General features: G+C 53.1%; 1 protein-coding gene across 1 annotated transcript; it reads left to right on the top strand.

Annotated features, from left to right (window-relative positions):
• Positions 1-259: 259 nt before the first annotated feature.
• On the top strand, positions 260-14,795 carry CACNG5 (calcium voltage-gated channel auxiliary subunit gamma 5). Its single transcript, XM_032591213.1, has 6 exons — positions 260-332; positions 4,717-4,970; positions 6,409-6,495; positions 8,188-8,328; positions 11,286-11,431; positions 11,709-14,795. Exons 2-6 carry the CDS (start codon positions 4,775-4,777, stop codon positions 11,964-11,966), a joined length of 828 nt encoding a protein of 275 aa, XP_032447104.1. The 5' UTR covers positions 260-332; positions 4,717-4,774; the 3' UTR covers positions 11,967-14,795.
• The last annotated feature ends 990 nt before the right edge of the window (positions 14,796-15,785 follow it).

The following is a 15,785-nucleotide window of genomic DNA, read 5'->3' as shown; positions in this document are numbered from 1 at the left end:
TTGTAGACGAGGGACAGGATTCATGAGGAGAAGTAACCAAAGAAAAGCAAAGACCTGATCATTTGGGAGCTAGGAATTCATTCCAGACCAGAGTGCCTTCAGGGGACTGCCGTCCCTGCCCCGCCCACTGAAGACATGGCTAGAAGATTGTCACACGGGAAAAAGAGCGGGAAGCAGTAAACTAAGATGTTCATGGTGGGAAATTGCAACAATTTTTCACCTTCTGCCTTACGATGTTCCGTGCAGCACAGAGAAAAAAAAGCATTGGATCAACGTTCAGAAGATTTCCAGTTCGCACTCTGTCCCTCCACGAACTGGCTGTGTGATCCCAGGTAAATCTCTCATACGGACCTTGATTTTCCTAAATGTGCTTTGAGGGAAGTACATGTGTTCGTCTTCTCGCCCTAAAGGGTGGTTTTCGGAATCGGAAATGGTGGGTTAGAGTATGCGTCTCGATATGAGAAGATATGCCAGCTGACCCCCTAGAAGTAAACCCAGTAGGGGCAGGAGACAGCCGTGTGTAGCACTTGGCTGTTTACAAAGACAATCTCCCAAAATCCTGGGTCACGTACGTTTCTGGATTCCCCAGTGACCTGCTCTGAATGTGCTGCTTCACCCCAAACTTCTTGAACCCGTTTATTTCTTCAATAGGGAGATGATGTAGCCAGAGTGTAGACTTTGGAATCAGACCTAAATTGAAATCCGTACTCTGTCACCCACCGGTGATGTCCTGTAGGCTACGTAACCTGTCTGAGCCTCGGTTTCCCCATCCGTGAAATGGGGCTAATCCCACCTACTTACGGGATTGTCGTGAAATCCTGATGAGTTACTACACACAAGGGGCCTTCCCAGTCCTCAGCCAATGATACTATTTATTCGTAAGTAAATAATTTCATAACCGAAGCATCAAAATAACGGTGTAGGGAGTAAGATGACCACTTTTCGCTCTGTGCAGCGTTCCATAAATTTGTTGCACACTCTGGAAGGGGACTTTTTCCCTTTGCCCCAGCTCATTGCAGGCTTTGAGTCTCCTAGGACAGAGCTGGGCTGGTGGGTCAACTTCAGCCTCTTTTATTTCCTGCTTATATAGCTTCAGATCCAATCTCCTCTCTACTTTCCTCTCCCCAAATCTCTAAGATCTAAATCTTTTTTTGTGTGTCAAGCTTACTGTTAAAATTGGCTATTCAGCTCCAGCCAGGCACTAGCTGTCGTGTTTCAGAAGCTCGGGTCTGTCTGCTTGGTAGCCCTTTGCTGTGTGATAATAATTCCTTACAAAGCGCTGTCATATCTCCTGCTGCATTTAATCCCCCAGCAAGTTCGTGGGGTGGGCAGGTTAGAGGTCAGCATTCTTCATGGGGGGGGCAGCGCTGTTCCCAGAGTGGGTGTCACGGAAACGGGCGCCATTTTGTGGAGGCAGAAGTTTGGAAAACATTGCGATGAGCAAAACTAAACATGCTTTTCAGGCCCGTAACGTATTAGTGTGCAAGGTGAGTCTTCAAGACCTAGGTGCAGTGCTTCCCGTGCCCTTTTTGCCCCCCACCAGAGTCCTTTTTGCTAGAATATTGTTCCGTGGAACCCACTTTGGAGAACACTCATAGAGGAAGCACAAGTTAGGTCTCGGAAGGAGGCGGGGTGAAGTTCAAATGCAGGCACCGCCACTTGCTAGCTGAGCCATCTTGGGCAAGTTTCTTAACCTCTCTGATCCTCAGTTTGCTCGCCTGTAAAATGGGGATGGTAATAGAGCTGTACAGATGAAAGCGTTTTGCAGAATGCCTAACGGTCATAAATACTCAATGCTTTAGCTTTCATTGTTATTCTCTTCCTCTGTGTTACATAGGAGAAAAAAATAGCCCTCAGAAAGGTTACTGTTTCAACCCTACACAGCGAGTCAGTGACCAGGCTGGGTCCAGGTTTCCCAGCTCTCGCTCGCAACATCCGGGGCTGTTATTCTCACTGGGGATCTAATCCCTTTGTTCTCCTCGCCTGCCCTTAACCTGCCAGCCACCCGCGGGGTACCAATTCCATTCCCTCCGGCAGATTTTGGAGTTTTGCAAGCCTCACATGGGAGTACCCAGCAAATTGCTATGGAAGTCTTCGTTATTATCTGTCCCACGTCTCCACCCCTCCCACCTGCCATTTCCCTAGGGCTCCTGCGGGCAGCCTACCTCCCCCCCCTCCCCCGGGAACCCAGAGTTCTGGGTTCTGCCTGTTATGATCCTGCCCACCCCCCTTAGGTCACGGTCATGATGCTGCCGTTTCATACTTCTCCAGCCTGTGAACTCTGCGCACAACAAAGCCTCTGCTCCCTTTGCCTCTTTCGTAGCAGCCAGCACAGGACTCCGCACACAGTAGGTGCTTTATTAGATGCTTGTAACCCCACCGGGAGCCAAGCCATCCTGCTCTACTGCCCACCCCACTGAGTGGACGATGACGTGGCTCGGTGGTGGGGCTGGCCGTTTGGGATTTTCTTTTTCCCTCCTCTGTCAAAGCCAGTACGGGAAGGATTGCGCTCTGCAGCCTGGTGGGCAGGGCGCCTTTGCTTCCGTGGAACCCCCTTTGGAAAACACTCACAGAAACGGAACAGTCGAGGTCTCAGGAAGGAGGCAGGGAGAAGTTCAAATGCAGGTACCACCACCGGCCGGCTCAGCAACCTTGGGCAAGTTTCTTAACCTCTCTCCGTGTTCTCACACACACACACGTCCAGGAAACCAGCGTGGGGCTTATTCTGTAGACAGTCAGCTGAGGGGGCAGGGCCGGTGCTGTGGAACTAGGGTCAGGACGTCCCCCCTTCTGGTGAAGGGCACCCATTTCCCTCCCTGTCTTCCTTCTCTCCACTCCTACAGCGAGCTCAGACCTCACAGACGAATCAAGCCTCCTGACCTGAGTGTGGCTTCTGTCCCCTTGCAGCTGGCTCAGCCAGGATATACCCATGTCTCAGCGGAGGGATGATGCTATGCTTTGGGTAGGGCCGCTGGATCACCCCCAGGGCCCTGAGCTCGGTGACCCCACCTCCCTATCCCAGGTGCTGAGGCACCTGACTCTTTGTGAGCATCAACGTCCTATTTCAACGTTTTTGATTTTGTATTACTGCAAAGGGCCAATGGAAGGTGCTGACAGCCAGGCAGCGTAGCAGGCTTGACCCGCTCAGGCCAGACACACTGTCAGAGTTTCCGGGGCCGCCAGCCTTCCAGAACTGTGCCTGCACCCTGCAGCCCCACTAGGTGGCCCTCTTCGGGGCTCTCATCACATCTTGGGCTTTCCCTAGCATGGCACTGACTACATTGTAGCATAGTTGCGTGTTTGCTTGGCACAGAGCTTCTCAGAAGTCCGCAGATACACAGCTCACCTGGGTCTTGTCGCAATGTCGATTCTGGTTTAGAAAACTGGAGGGGCGCCTGGGTGGCCCAGTCGGTTAAGCGTCCGACGTCGGCTCAGGTCATGATCCCGCGGTCCATGGGTTCAAGCCCAGGACTGAGATCCCTGCTCGGGATTCTCTCTCTCTCTCCTTCTCGCTCTCTGCCCCTCCCCACTCACTCCCTCTCTCAAAAAATAGATAAACTTGGGGCGCCTGGGTGGCTCAGTCGGTTAAGCGTCCGACGTCGGCTCAGGTCATGATCCCGCGGTCCGTGGGTTCGAGCCCCGCGTCGGGCTCCGTGCTGACCGCTCGGAGCCTGGAGCCTGTTTCGGATTCTGTGTCTCCCTCTTTCTCTGACCCTCCCCTGTTCATGCTCTTTCTCTGTCTCAAAAATAAATAAATGTTAAAAAAAATTAAAAAAAAAAAAAAAAAGAAAGAAAATTGGAGGGCCCTGGGATTCTGCGTTTCTGACAAGCTCCGTCCGGGGGGATGCTGATGCTGCTTGTCCGTGGGTCACACTTTGAGTAGGAAAGATCAGTCGTTCTCAACTTGGGCTTTACGTTAGAATCGTGCAGACTGTTTATAAGATACCACGGCCCCCACATGAGCCCAGTTGCACCAGAATCTCTCAGGCTGGCAACCCAGGCCTTAGGGAGTTTTAGATGCTCCCTGCATGTTTCTAGATTAACCCAGAGTTCAGTTCTGAGCCGGCCCGTGGGCTCCATCAGAGTCGGCAGAGTCGGCATCTGTGTTTCCCAGCTCGGAGCCCACGGCCTTGGCCTCGGCAGGAATCGGTAGCTGTGCTCGTGGCTCACTTTGTGTAGATGCTTGGTCTCTGGCTGGTTCAGAGCTGGCTCCTGCCAATACCACGTGCTGGGCCGCCAAGGTCAGATGGTTTCTGATGAGGTGGGTTTAGGAGGCCCATTGGGTTTGGACTGTGGTGTGGCTTCTTGTGACTTGTGTTGACCCAGAACTGCAGCTGATTAGAGCCCATGAGGAAGATACCCTCCCAAGATGCCTTCCCTGCCCCTCTGCCTTATTTATGTATTTATTTATTTCTTTATTAATAAATGTTTATTTATTTTTGAGGGGGGGAGGGGCAGAGAGAGAGAGAGGGAGACACAGAATCCGAAGCAGGCTCCAGGCTCTGGGCTGTCGGCACAGAGCCCGATGCGGGGCTCGAACTCGTGAGCCGTGAGATCATGACCTGAGCCGACGTCGGATGCCCACCTGACTGAGCCACCCAGGCGCCTCTGTGCCTTTTCGTATAGGGTTGACTTTAGTTCCCTCCCGAAGACCCCTCGTCCTGGCCTGCTCAGAGCCATGTGGCTACCACCGGCCCACCCTCTCTCTGCCTCCAGAGCGCACCTCCTGCTGGCGGGACCTTGGCCACAGGCCGCCCAGTGACCTCTGGTGAAGATGAGTGGCTGCGGGAGGAAGGCCCTGACCCTGCTGAGCAGCGTCTTTGCTGTCTGTGGCCTGGGTCTCCTGGGCATTGCGGTCAGCACTGACTACTGGCTGTACCTGGAGGAGGGCGTGGTCCTGCCCCAGAACCAGAGCATGGAGATCAAGATGTCCCTGCACTCCGGCCTGTGGCGTGTCTGCTTCCTCGCAGGTAAGGGCACCCCAGGTTGGGACAGCCTGGCCCCAGAGGGAGGGGCGGCTTGTGCCCCCTTGGAAAACCTGCCCGAGGGGCTTCCCACGAGGAGGAGATGCCCCTGCTGGACGGGGGGCGGTTCACCAGGGACGGTCCTCGTCACCTCTGGGTGGCGCTCCCTGCAGTGACCAGGGCCCGTTCCAAACTCAAGCCCTGAGTCACGATGTCATCCCCCGGGACCTGCGTGTCCTCACCTGAAAGATGACTGTAACCACGCCTTCCCCGAACTGCACCTCGCAGGCTGGACGAGGTGGCCTCACGCGGGTCTGGAACTGTTCAGGGACTTCTCCATCTCAGGGCCTCCCCACAACACTCCAAGGCAGGACTTACTTTTCCAACCTTACGTGAAGATCCGGGGAGGCGAAGTGAGTCTCCGTGACTCAGCGTCACATATATCCGCTAGTTTACAGAATGGGAACTACTTAGCGGTTTTCCTCTTCCAACCCCATGAAGTGGGAAAGAGAAAACACAGATGCGGGTCCTTCCAAATCTGCAAGATGGTGTAGGCTCGGATCCCGCCTATCTGGGCCTCCCTCCAGTTTGCTGGGACTTCTCTGGAACCCTTGAGTTGCCGTTCCCAGCACTTGGCCTTTATCCCTTTATCATGGCCCAGAGCCACCTGCACAGAAGGAGCATCTCCATACTCCGTGACTGGCCACAAGCCTGAGCTGGCTGGAACTGCCACAGTGTGATCACTGAGCATTTCTTGAAGGGCCCTGTCACCTACGTGCACACTGGGCAGAGGGAGCATGTGGTCCCTTTATAATAAACAGGGTTTTGGAGGATGGGGGTGGTGATTGGTGCCCACCGGTATTCAGCAGGGAGAGCACCCCGAAGCCTGGCCTCCTGGTGACTTGTGTCTGCTTTGGGAATGGCACCTGACATTGACCTCACCTCCCACTGCCCTAGACTATGTGGCATCGATCACATGGTCACATGTAAACGTGAAGCAGCGTTTGAAGTCCCTAGTATTTGGCTTCCAAAATGATTGACAAGGCTTTCCGGGCTCTGTTCCATGACACCCACCCTGGGGAGTCTAAGCCAGCCATGCACCATCGTCGGCCGAGCCTGCCCCAGAGCAACGAGACGGCCGCCAGATGTGTTATTCAACCTCCGGTTTGCAGGGCGGTCTGCCTCCCATGTGACTCTTGATGCGTGGGTCCGTCTTCACAGTGGCGCTTCTGTAGGAAACATGTGATGTCGGGATGTGATGTCTGCAGGAAAGATGTGGGTCACCAGCCAGGGACGGGACGCCCTGGGGTTAGATCCAGCCCGGGTGCAAATACACTGTGGGTCAAAGCCCCCAGAAGCAGCTGGGAACCCCATTTGAATGTACTAACTTCCCGTCCACGTTTCAAGAATCACCTGGAAACGTCAATGATTCTTGTCTTCACAGGTGAGGAGCGGGGCCGCTGCTTCACCATAGAGTATGTGATGCCCATGAACACCCAGCTGACATCAGAGTCCACCGTCAATGTTTTAAGTAGGTGCCTCAGACTTTCTGACCTGGGTCACTGGCTTCCCAGAGCAGAGCAGGGCGAAGGGAAGAGTCGGGGCGACCAGGCTGTTTTGCAAGAGCTAACGCCCTTTGACTCAGCCGGCGGTGCTGGCCTGAGCTCACCAGAGCTCACTCTGCCAATTATTCTTCCAGTGGCGATGACGGTCTTGTGACCCAGGCGAGGGAGAGGGCGTTCTGCCTCGTGTCTTAGCCCGTGCAGGCTGCTGGAGCAAAATGCCACAGACCAGGTAGTTTATCAACAACAGAAATTTCTTTCAGTCCTAGAGTCCGGAAGTCCAAGATCAAGGTGCCGGCACGGTCACGTCCTGGTGAGGGCCCCCTCCCTGCTACAGCCGGCGCCTTCTTGCTGTGTTCTCACGCAGATAAAGGGGAGAGGGAGCTCTGTGGGGTCTCTTTTATAAGGGCATTGATCCCAGTCATGAGGGTTCCACCCTAAGCATTCAAGCTATAGCACTCGGGGAGCTAATGCAAATTCTCTGGCCCCCAAGGTTGACTTCATGGCCTTTGCCTCACCCGGGCTGATTCTGAACCACCCGCCTCCACCAGTATGAACTTGCAATACAATTCTGATACTAATCACTCCAAGTTAGCACAAAGTCACAGTCTAAGTTCTCAGCCCCCAACCGGACTGCCCTCACTTCACACACCAGCTGGAAGTTTGGAAGTCCCCAAGGCCACCAACATTTCTGACAAGCTGGCTACAAGTCAGGGGTTCCTGTGACCCCCTCAGGTTCAAAAAATTGCTAGAACCACTTGTAGAATTCAGGAAAGTGCAATACTTATCACAGTTTTATTATAAAGGATACAGATCAAGATCAACCAAATAAAGAGGCACGTAGGGTGAGATCTGGGAGGGTACTGAATGCCGAGTCTCCATGTCTTCTCCCCACGGGATCAGGACGCATCACCATCCTGGCACATGGATGTGTCCACTAACCTGGAAACACAACCAGGCTTTGGGGCCGAGTTTTTACTGGGCTGCATTACAGAGGCAGGTTGAGTGAGCTATCAACCACATGACTGAACACAATCTCCCCGTCCTCTTCCCAGAGTCGGGCCTGTATCACATGGCTCAAAACTTCTAATCCCATGGTTGGTCTTTCCAGCCCCCATCCTGAGCCAGCTGATTGGAAGAAACTCGGTGTAGTCAGGGAGCCCACTATGAATATCAAAGACACTCTTATCACTTGGGAAATTCCAAGGATATAGAAGTCATCTCTCAGGAACCAAGGACAAAGATCAGATACATTTAATATGCAGACCATTCCCAAAATTGAAGAAAACCAAGGCCAGGAACTGTCTCCTGCACCACTCAGAGATAGATGCCTTTGCCCATGGAGAATACCCCCAGGAGAGGAAGGGAGAAGGGTGACCAGGCCCTTCCACAGCTGCCATATTGGATGCCTAGTAGTTTGTGCTGGGAGAAAAGACAGAAACATGTTGGCCCTTGAAATCAGACCTCCTCAGGGATAGAAGCCCTGCCAGCACTGGGAGGTCCCCAGGCCCCCCAAGGAGGGTATGGAGCCCAGAGAACTGGGCAAGCCAGAAGACTTCAGGGACCGGTTGGCAAACACTTCCAGGAACACTTGAACTGGGTGGGTGAGCAGGAAGTAAGGCCGTGGGAAGCTGACAGTATCCTCTTGTCCCCTCGATTAGAAATGATTCGTTCGGCCACACCATTCCCTCTGGTCAGCCTCTTCTTCATGTTCATTGGGTTTATCCTGAGCAACATCGGACACATCCGTCCCCATAGGACTATACTGGCCTTTGTCTCCGGCATCTTTTTTATTCTCTCAGGTAAGACGTGCTGTTTTCTTTCGTGCACTCTGGACTCTTGATCAATGGCTCTGCTCTGGGAAGTACTGATCACAGCTGTGGGTCAACCCCTGGCCCTGGAGCCACTGAGTTAGTGCCCCAGGAAGAACTGAGTCACAGTGAGGGACACCGCTGATGACCTCACGTCCATCCATGACCCTGCGAGAGGAGAGACCTAACAGGCTCACCTGGGGCAGAGTGGGGATTACAAGCCTGGGCTGTCTCCTCACGCCTCACTGTTACCACCTCTTGTTTCTTAGTTCCACCAGTAGTGAGCATACTTATTTTTGAAGGGGGTATTTCTTCCTGATTTTGCAAGAAAATGCAACCTGCCTTTGGAATACTGGCCCCTTCACTCCCAGCCCTGAGCTATCCTACAGGAGACTCCTACTGTCCCCTTCACTTTCCAGTCACACCCCATGCCCAGGTCCCTTAAATATGGATCTATCTTTTTGGATTGACACCGGGTTGTCTGTCTTTTTCTTTCTTTCTTTCTTTCTTTCTTTCTTTCTTTCTTTCTTTCTTTCTTTCTTTCTTTCTTTCTTTCTTTCCTTTCTTTCTTTCCTTCCTTCCTTCCTTCCTTCCTTCCTTCCTTCCTTCCTTCCTTCCTTCCTTCATGATATCTACCAGACTTTATTCTGGTGTTGGCATCATTGCCTCCAAAAAGGTCAGCATTGTAGGAGATATAAACAAGTAGACAGTGAACTTGAACACAGCAGAAAAAGGACTATGATAGCAGTCAGCCAGAACTGCTATGGGGCCGAGAGCAGTGGCTGAAACTCAGACCAAGGGTTGATCAGGGAAGACGACCAGGAGAAGGTGAGCTGAAGGATAAGTAGGAATTAGGTAAAAGAGTGAGGTTGGGGGTGGGGATGGAAAGGGAGCCTGGAGGAAAGAGAGAGGATGGAGCGGGGGGGGGGGGGAAGGTGCAACGTGGTGGGAGGAGAGATGGGATGTGAGGTCGCCTTACAGATTTTGGACGTTGTGAGAAACTTCAGAAGGATGTTGAGCTGAGGGATGATATGATCATATTCGGGGATTTGGGAATGGCCACCTGGGGAATGAAGGGAGAGGGGGATGCAAGACAGGGGCAGGGAGAGCAGGTGAGAGGTTATTTCGGTGGCACAGGAGAGAGGTGACGGTGGCCCAAACTAAGGAGATGAGAGGAGAGAAGAGGGAGTGAAAGCATTCAGGTGACATTTGGAAGGTAAACTCAACAAGACAAGGACTAGGTTTTCAAGGGAAGAGTCAACGGTGATGCCAAGTTCTTGCTTGGGCAGTGGGTGGATGACATGCCACATCGTTGATCTAGGGACCATGGGAGAAGAAGCAGATTTGGGCCCAGCTCGTGAATTTAGTGTGGGAAATGCTGAGTTTGAGGTGTCCGTGTAACATCTGGGAGGAGGCATCCCAAAGGCTAGAGGGTCCGTCCGTCCTTCCTTTTTCCTCGTCCTTCTGGTCCCTCCTTTCTTTCTTGTCAGGGCTTCCTTCTTGAAACTGCAGGAGAGAAGGGCGGGAGGAAAGACGAGGGGGGCAAAGGGGAAATCAGAAGGAGGGGAGAATGACGGCCCACGCCTTCCTTCCCACTGACGTCCTGCGGAGTACCTTCCTTCCTCCTCGCCCTTCTTTCTTCTTCCTCCCTCCTCCCTTCCTTCCTACCTCCCTACCTTTTCTTATCTTGCATTACCCTCCTCCCTTCCTTCCTTCCTCTCCCTTTTTTTCTCCCTCCATCCTTTCTTCCATTCATCTGTCCATCTTTTTTTCAACTGACCCATCCATCTTCCATCCATTCTTCCATCTATTAATCCATTCATCCACCTTTCCATCCATCAATCCAACACGTATTTATTGAGCACCTGCAGTGTCCTAGGCCTGCCCTCTGCATGGTGATATTTCTACCTAGTCTAAGAGGTACAGACTCAGGGGTTAAACTTTTCCTTTACCTTTCTATGAACTTCAAATAGTCAAGGCTATACAGTAGCTTCAAGGCACCTGAAGTTTTTCAGAAGCAGGCAACGGGATCAGAAATCTCAGAGTGAACTGGGCCACCTGAAGTTGTTTTCATGCTAACAATAACGAGGATTCCCTTGGGCCAGCAATGATTCCAATGTGAGTTAAGCACCAAGGAAGGCTTGAATCACACCTATTTTCCTTTAATGTTCCCCTACAAGATGCCCTAGTTTAATCATGTGAGTGGAATTAAGCCCGAACAGCTCAAAACAGAGTAATTAATTATGTCTTGATTCAGTTACAGTAACTAATTGAATGCCTGAGGCAGTCACTTGCACCAGGGCACAGGAGTTGGGGCCCCACTGGCCTCTTGATTTAACGCTTGCCAGAATCTGGACAAACTCTGGCTTAACCTCTCCTGCCTTACAATCTCAATATGCCGCACCCACGGTCAGCTGGGCTGTGAAGACCACGGGCCACTTGGTCTCCACAAGGAGGTCACCACCCCCTGCTGGAGATGGGGATTGGACGCCCTGGCCGCCTCTACCAAGGGAGCCCATCTCATTCCTCAGTTTAGCAAAAGCCACGTGCTAGTTCAGTGGTCTGCACCCTTATTTCACATTATCTTTAAGAGAGCACAGTGCCAGGGGCCCAGCCCAGGCCAAGTGACTCAGAATGTTCAGGGATGGGGCTCAGGCAAGTACGTCTGACAGGTCATCGTAGTGGGCAGGTGGGTTGAGACCCACGGGGCTTCCCTGGCCCAGAAGGTGGCTGGATGGGGAGCTTTCTTAGCAACTATCTACTTTCTAGAAGGTAATGGTCTAAACAAGGTCCTTAGGAGGAGAGCTCCTACTCTCGTTCTAGTCCAGAAGGAGACCATTGTTACCACAAGGCCCACAGCCTCCTTCCTGAACCCCAAGGGGAGGTGGGTGCCCCATCAGCAAACTCCCCGGGCTTCTTCCCTAAGCACCCCCTTGCCCTTGCCCCAGGCCTCTCTCTGGTGGTGGGCCTGGTGCTCTACATCTCCAGCATCAACGATGAGATGCTCAACAGGACCAGGGACACGGAGACCTATTTCAACTACAAGTATGGGTGGTCGTTTGCCTTCGCTGCCATCTCCTTCCTGTTGACAGAGGTAACCTTCCCCCAGCAGGCTGGGTGGGGGCGGGGCAGGAAGACACTCAGCTGGGGTGGGGGGGGCGGGGAGATGCACTCGCTGCCCTTCCTCCTCCCCGGAATGTATCACCCTCTTCACCCCCGCCCGCTCCTCCAGGACATCCCTGTTCTGTGCCCGCATGCACGTCCCTCCCGGCTCCAGCTGCTCTGGTGGCTGTGTCCTGTGCAGGCCCCAGCTGGGGAGCAAGGCCAGGCACCCCGGCAGTGAGCTCTCCTCTGCTCTCTCCTCACTGTAGAGCGCTGGGGTGATGTCCGTGTACCTGTTCATGAAGAGGTACACCGCCGAGGACATGTACAGGCCTCACCCCGGCTTCTACCGTCCCCGTCTGAGCAACTGCTCCGATTACTCAGGCCAGTTCCTGCACCCGGACGCCTGGGTCCGGGGCCGCAGCCCGTCTGACATCTCCAGTGACGCCTCCCTGCAGATGAACAGCAACTACCCAGCCTTGCTCAAGTGCCCCGACTATGACCAGATGTCATCCTCCCCCTGCTGAGCCTCACCACCTTCCTCCCTGGACTGTGGACAACCAGACGGCCCTTCCCATGCTCCCCTGATGGTCTGTGAGCCCCAGGCCCTTGGTTGACAGGCCCAGGCTGTCCCCACCACGCTTCGCTCTTGTCCCTTGTCCCTTGTCCCTTGACCCGTGTCGTCTCCAAGCTTCCCCAAGAGCGGCTCTGGCTGCCCCCAGCGTGGGGTCAGGAGTCTGGAGCCAGCGGACAAGCTGATCGGCTGAGGGTGTGGGCGCGGCCCCGCCTCTCGGGTGCCAGTCACTCCTGCGGTTCTCCCCTTCCTTGGGAGACGTGGCTGTTCCAGCTGTGTTATCTGTCCCCACACACCTTCCTCCGTGGCCCCAGGCCGAGACGAGCTCTGAGATGCCGAGTTCCTTACACAGACCCAGCCGGACCTGTGTGCCTGCCAACTAGCCTGGCCCCCGTGTTCGTGTTCTGGACCATCAGGGCGAAAGGTGAATCTCATACGGAGGTCTGGCTGGTTCAGAATTGCCAAGCAGTGTTCCTCGTGAAATCCCTTATCCGTTTTCGTTACCCACGTCGGTCCGCGCGACACGCCGTCCTGTCCTCCCCGCCCCCCCTCCACCCCATAGGCTGTGAATCTTCTGTCCTCTCTTCCCACCAGGACTCGGCTGCCCCAGCCTTGGTCCCTACCGGGCTAAGTGGGGGGGTGGGGGGGGGATTCTGAGGCTACTCTGAGAAAGTCACAAAGAGGTGTTAATGGCTGATGATGTCTTAATATGTACGGCCCCTATACCGTTTTTAACAGGGGTCTTTAATGCCTTAACCCAAGAAGTGACTCTGACAAGGAGAATTTCAGACTTTGGCTGGTCCGAGTTAGTACCATCAGGCACTGTTTCAGGCCCTGGGGATACTGCCCCTGCTCAAATGGGCAGTATTTCCTGTCCAAGGCCCTAAAATAGAATCCTACAGACACACGTCTATACCACCTAAGTAGAAGGCAGCTTTCAAAGAGGCTGCCTGGGATTTGGAACTGGATCTGCCAACACCTGGTGCATTTTGAGTCTAAGCAAGCCAGACTTGGAAGGATCCAGCCGCTCTCTGTGAACATTTGGGGGTTGCCCTTTAATCCTAACACAGGGCAGCATCTGCTTCCTGGACTTGGGGCCTATGTCGGCAACTAGATGGTTCCAGATGAGGCATGGTGATGCCCGTTTCCCTAGTAGCAAAGCTGGGTTGGGAGGTACCAGGCCCTCTCCATGAAATGCAGCGGGGTGGGTAGGGAAATCGATAGAAGGGCCGCCGCAGGATGTGACCCCAGTTCTCCAGGCATCTTCTCAGTGTGTGTAGTTCTGGTTTTGAGATTGTGAGTAGCGAGGCTCTGTGCCATGTGTTTTTTTTTTTTTTTTTGCATTGCCAGCTTTTCGGTCTTTCTCTTGCTCTCTTTAAGATAGCATTGGGTTCCAGGTTCGCAGGGCCACCGCGGGCAACACGTGGGCCCTGGAAAGCTGTACCAAAAACCACACATCTGTGGGTACGGACTTGGAAAGGACAGTCTATTCGTTTTCTAGAACTGCCGTAACAAAACACCGCAGACCCGATGGCTCAAAACACAGACCGTTATTTTCTCACAGCCCTGGAGACCAGAGGTCAGAGATCAAGGCATCAGCAGATTCGCTTTGTCTCCCTGGCTTGCAGATGGCCATCTTCTGGATGTGTCCTCACAGGGTCTTTCTTCTGCTTGTGTGCCCACCCCTGGCATCCAAATTCCCTCGTATAAGGATGCCAGTCAGATTGAATTAGAGCCCGTCCCGAGAGAGCCCGGTTTTACCTTCATCACCGTGTAAAGGCCCTGTCTCCAAATACAGTCATATTCTGAGGTTCTGGAGGTGAGGGCCTCAACACACTACTTTGGGGGCCACACAATTGAACAGGTACGGGCAAGTTGCTTCGTAGCTGGATTATAACACCTGCTTCACAGCACAGTAGAGAAGATCAGAGAAGGCGATTCTGGTCCCAGCTCAGCCACTCACTCAGCACGGATCCTTGGGCAAGCCCGTCTGCTCTGAGGGGCTTGGCCGAAATTATTTTCAAGCCCCCCGCTTCACACACACCCGCCCCCAACTCCATTGATTCAGCCTCGTGTAGAAAGCTCCAGAATGCCATCGTACGTGACTTTTCAATCCTTGCCTTGAAACTGATAGCAACTATAGACCCAACCCAACTTTCCAGTCCATTGGCACCTTGCAAATGACCATCACACTCTGGTTACTGTTTACAGAATAAAACGGAAACCACATTCTTCTCCGCAGCAGAGGCATCGGTCAGTGTACGCGCAGACCAGTAGGTAGCATTTCCGAACTGGACCGCTTGTTTAGATGTGCTCTTCTCCGGTTTTTGTCAATGTGATTACCCTCCTAAGATGCACTTTCCTGTCCCTCATTTCCCTTTCTCTGTCACTGTACTGAGCTTGTTTTTGTGCACCTGGAAAAAATAGAATCCACGCCTAAACACGAGCTGATTGTTGACTGACGTCATTAGGATGGGCCTTTATTGGCCTGGCTGCTGGACTTGCTAAGCCAAGAAGCTCTTACCTTGGGAACATACAGCTTCTGCTTCTCTTACGAACAGGTTCTGGGTCATCGTCCTCCTTCATGCGGGAGGGGGGAAGGTTATCGATCATTGTGGAACCATTATGGCTTCCTTTCCGTCCACACACGAATCTCAGAACTGGGGGTCTGTTTGCAGCCTCCCCACAATCAAATATTAAACTGTGTAATCTCAACTCAGAAATCATAATCCGGCTCCTTTCCCAATGCCCTTGCTGATCTCTTGTTTCCTCAAGAACTCAAAAAAACACATTGATGAGATTTTTTTTTCTCCCCCTCCAACACTTGAAGAGGGAGGGTAATGAACTGAAGTCTGATAAATTGGGGAGAAAAAGCACTCAGGGTCACCAGTGGTTGGGCAGGAATAATTCCACTGCTGGCTCCCTCCCACATGGAACTCACCAGCCTCCTCCTTGCCCTGGGGGCGGGGTGGGGGGGGACTCCGCGACACCCTCTGTCCCACCAGATGGCCTTCAGAGGAATGGGGTGTTATTAGGACTGTGGACTGAGTTGATGGGGAGGCATTTGGGGGCAAATCCCCAAGTGCCCCCAGCTTCTCAGTGATGTGTCGGGGGGGGCCCTTCCTTAATGTTTGGGTAACTCCTTTCTCCCCACATAAAAGTGGTGTATTGGGGTTCTCCAGAGAAACGGAACTGATAGGATGCACCTAGAGATTTATTTTAAGGAATTGGTTCCCATGGTGGTGGAGGCTTGGCAAGTCCAAAATCACCAAAATCAGATGGGGGAGGCCAGCAGGCTGCAGACTCAGGGAAGAGTTGCAGTGTGAGTCTGAAGGCCATCTGCTGGTAGATTTTCTTCTTGCTTGGGGTAGGTCAGTCTTTATTCTCTTCAGGCCGTCACCTGATTGGACGAGGCCCAGCACATTCTAAGAAAGAATCCGTGTTACTCAAAGTCCACTGCCATAAATGGCAATCTCATCTGAAACACACCTTCACAGAAACTGCCAGAATAATCTGGGCACCGTGGCCCAGCCAAGTTGACACATTAAATGAACCATCACAGATGGATAAAGGGCAGATAAGATCTGGGGAAATGGTATTCCATCTTCAGCATTGCAGGGTAGGGGGGGCACCTGCGTGGCTCAGTCAGTTGAGCATCCGACTCTTGATCCCAGCTCAGGTCATGATCTCGCGGTTCGTGGGATTGCGCTCCTCGTTGAGCTGTACTCTGACGGTGAGCGCCTGCTTGGGCTTCTCTCCCTCTCTTTCTGCC

The sequence above is a fragment of the Lynx canadensis genome, chromosome E1 (genome assembly GCF_007474595.2).
Source record: "Lynx canadensis isolate LIC74 chromosome E1, mLynCan4.pri.v2, whole genome shotgun sequence".
Lineage (NCBI taxonomy): Eukaryota > Metazoa > Chordata > Mammalia > Carnivora > Felidae > Lynx > Lynx canadensis.
The sequence above is the reverse complement of the archived record's forward strand: the minus strand, read 5'-3'. Positions and strand labels throughout refer to the sequence as shown.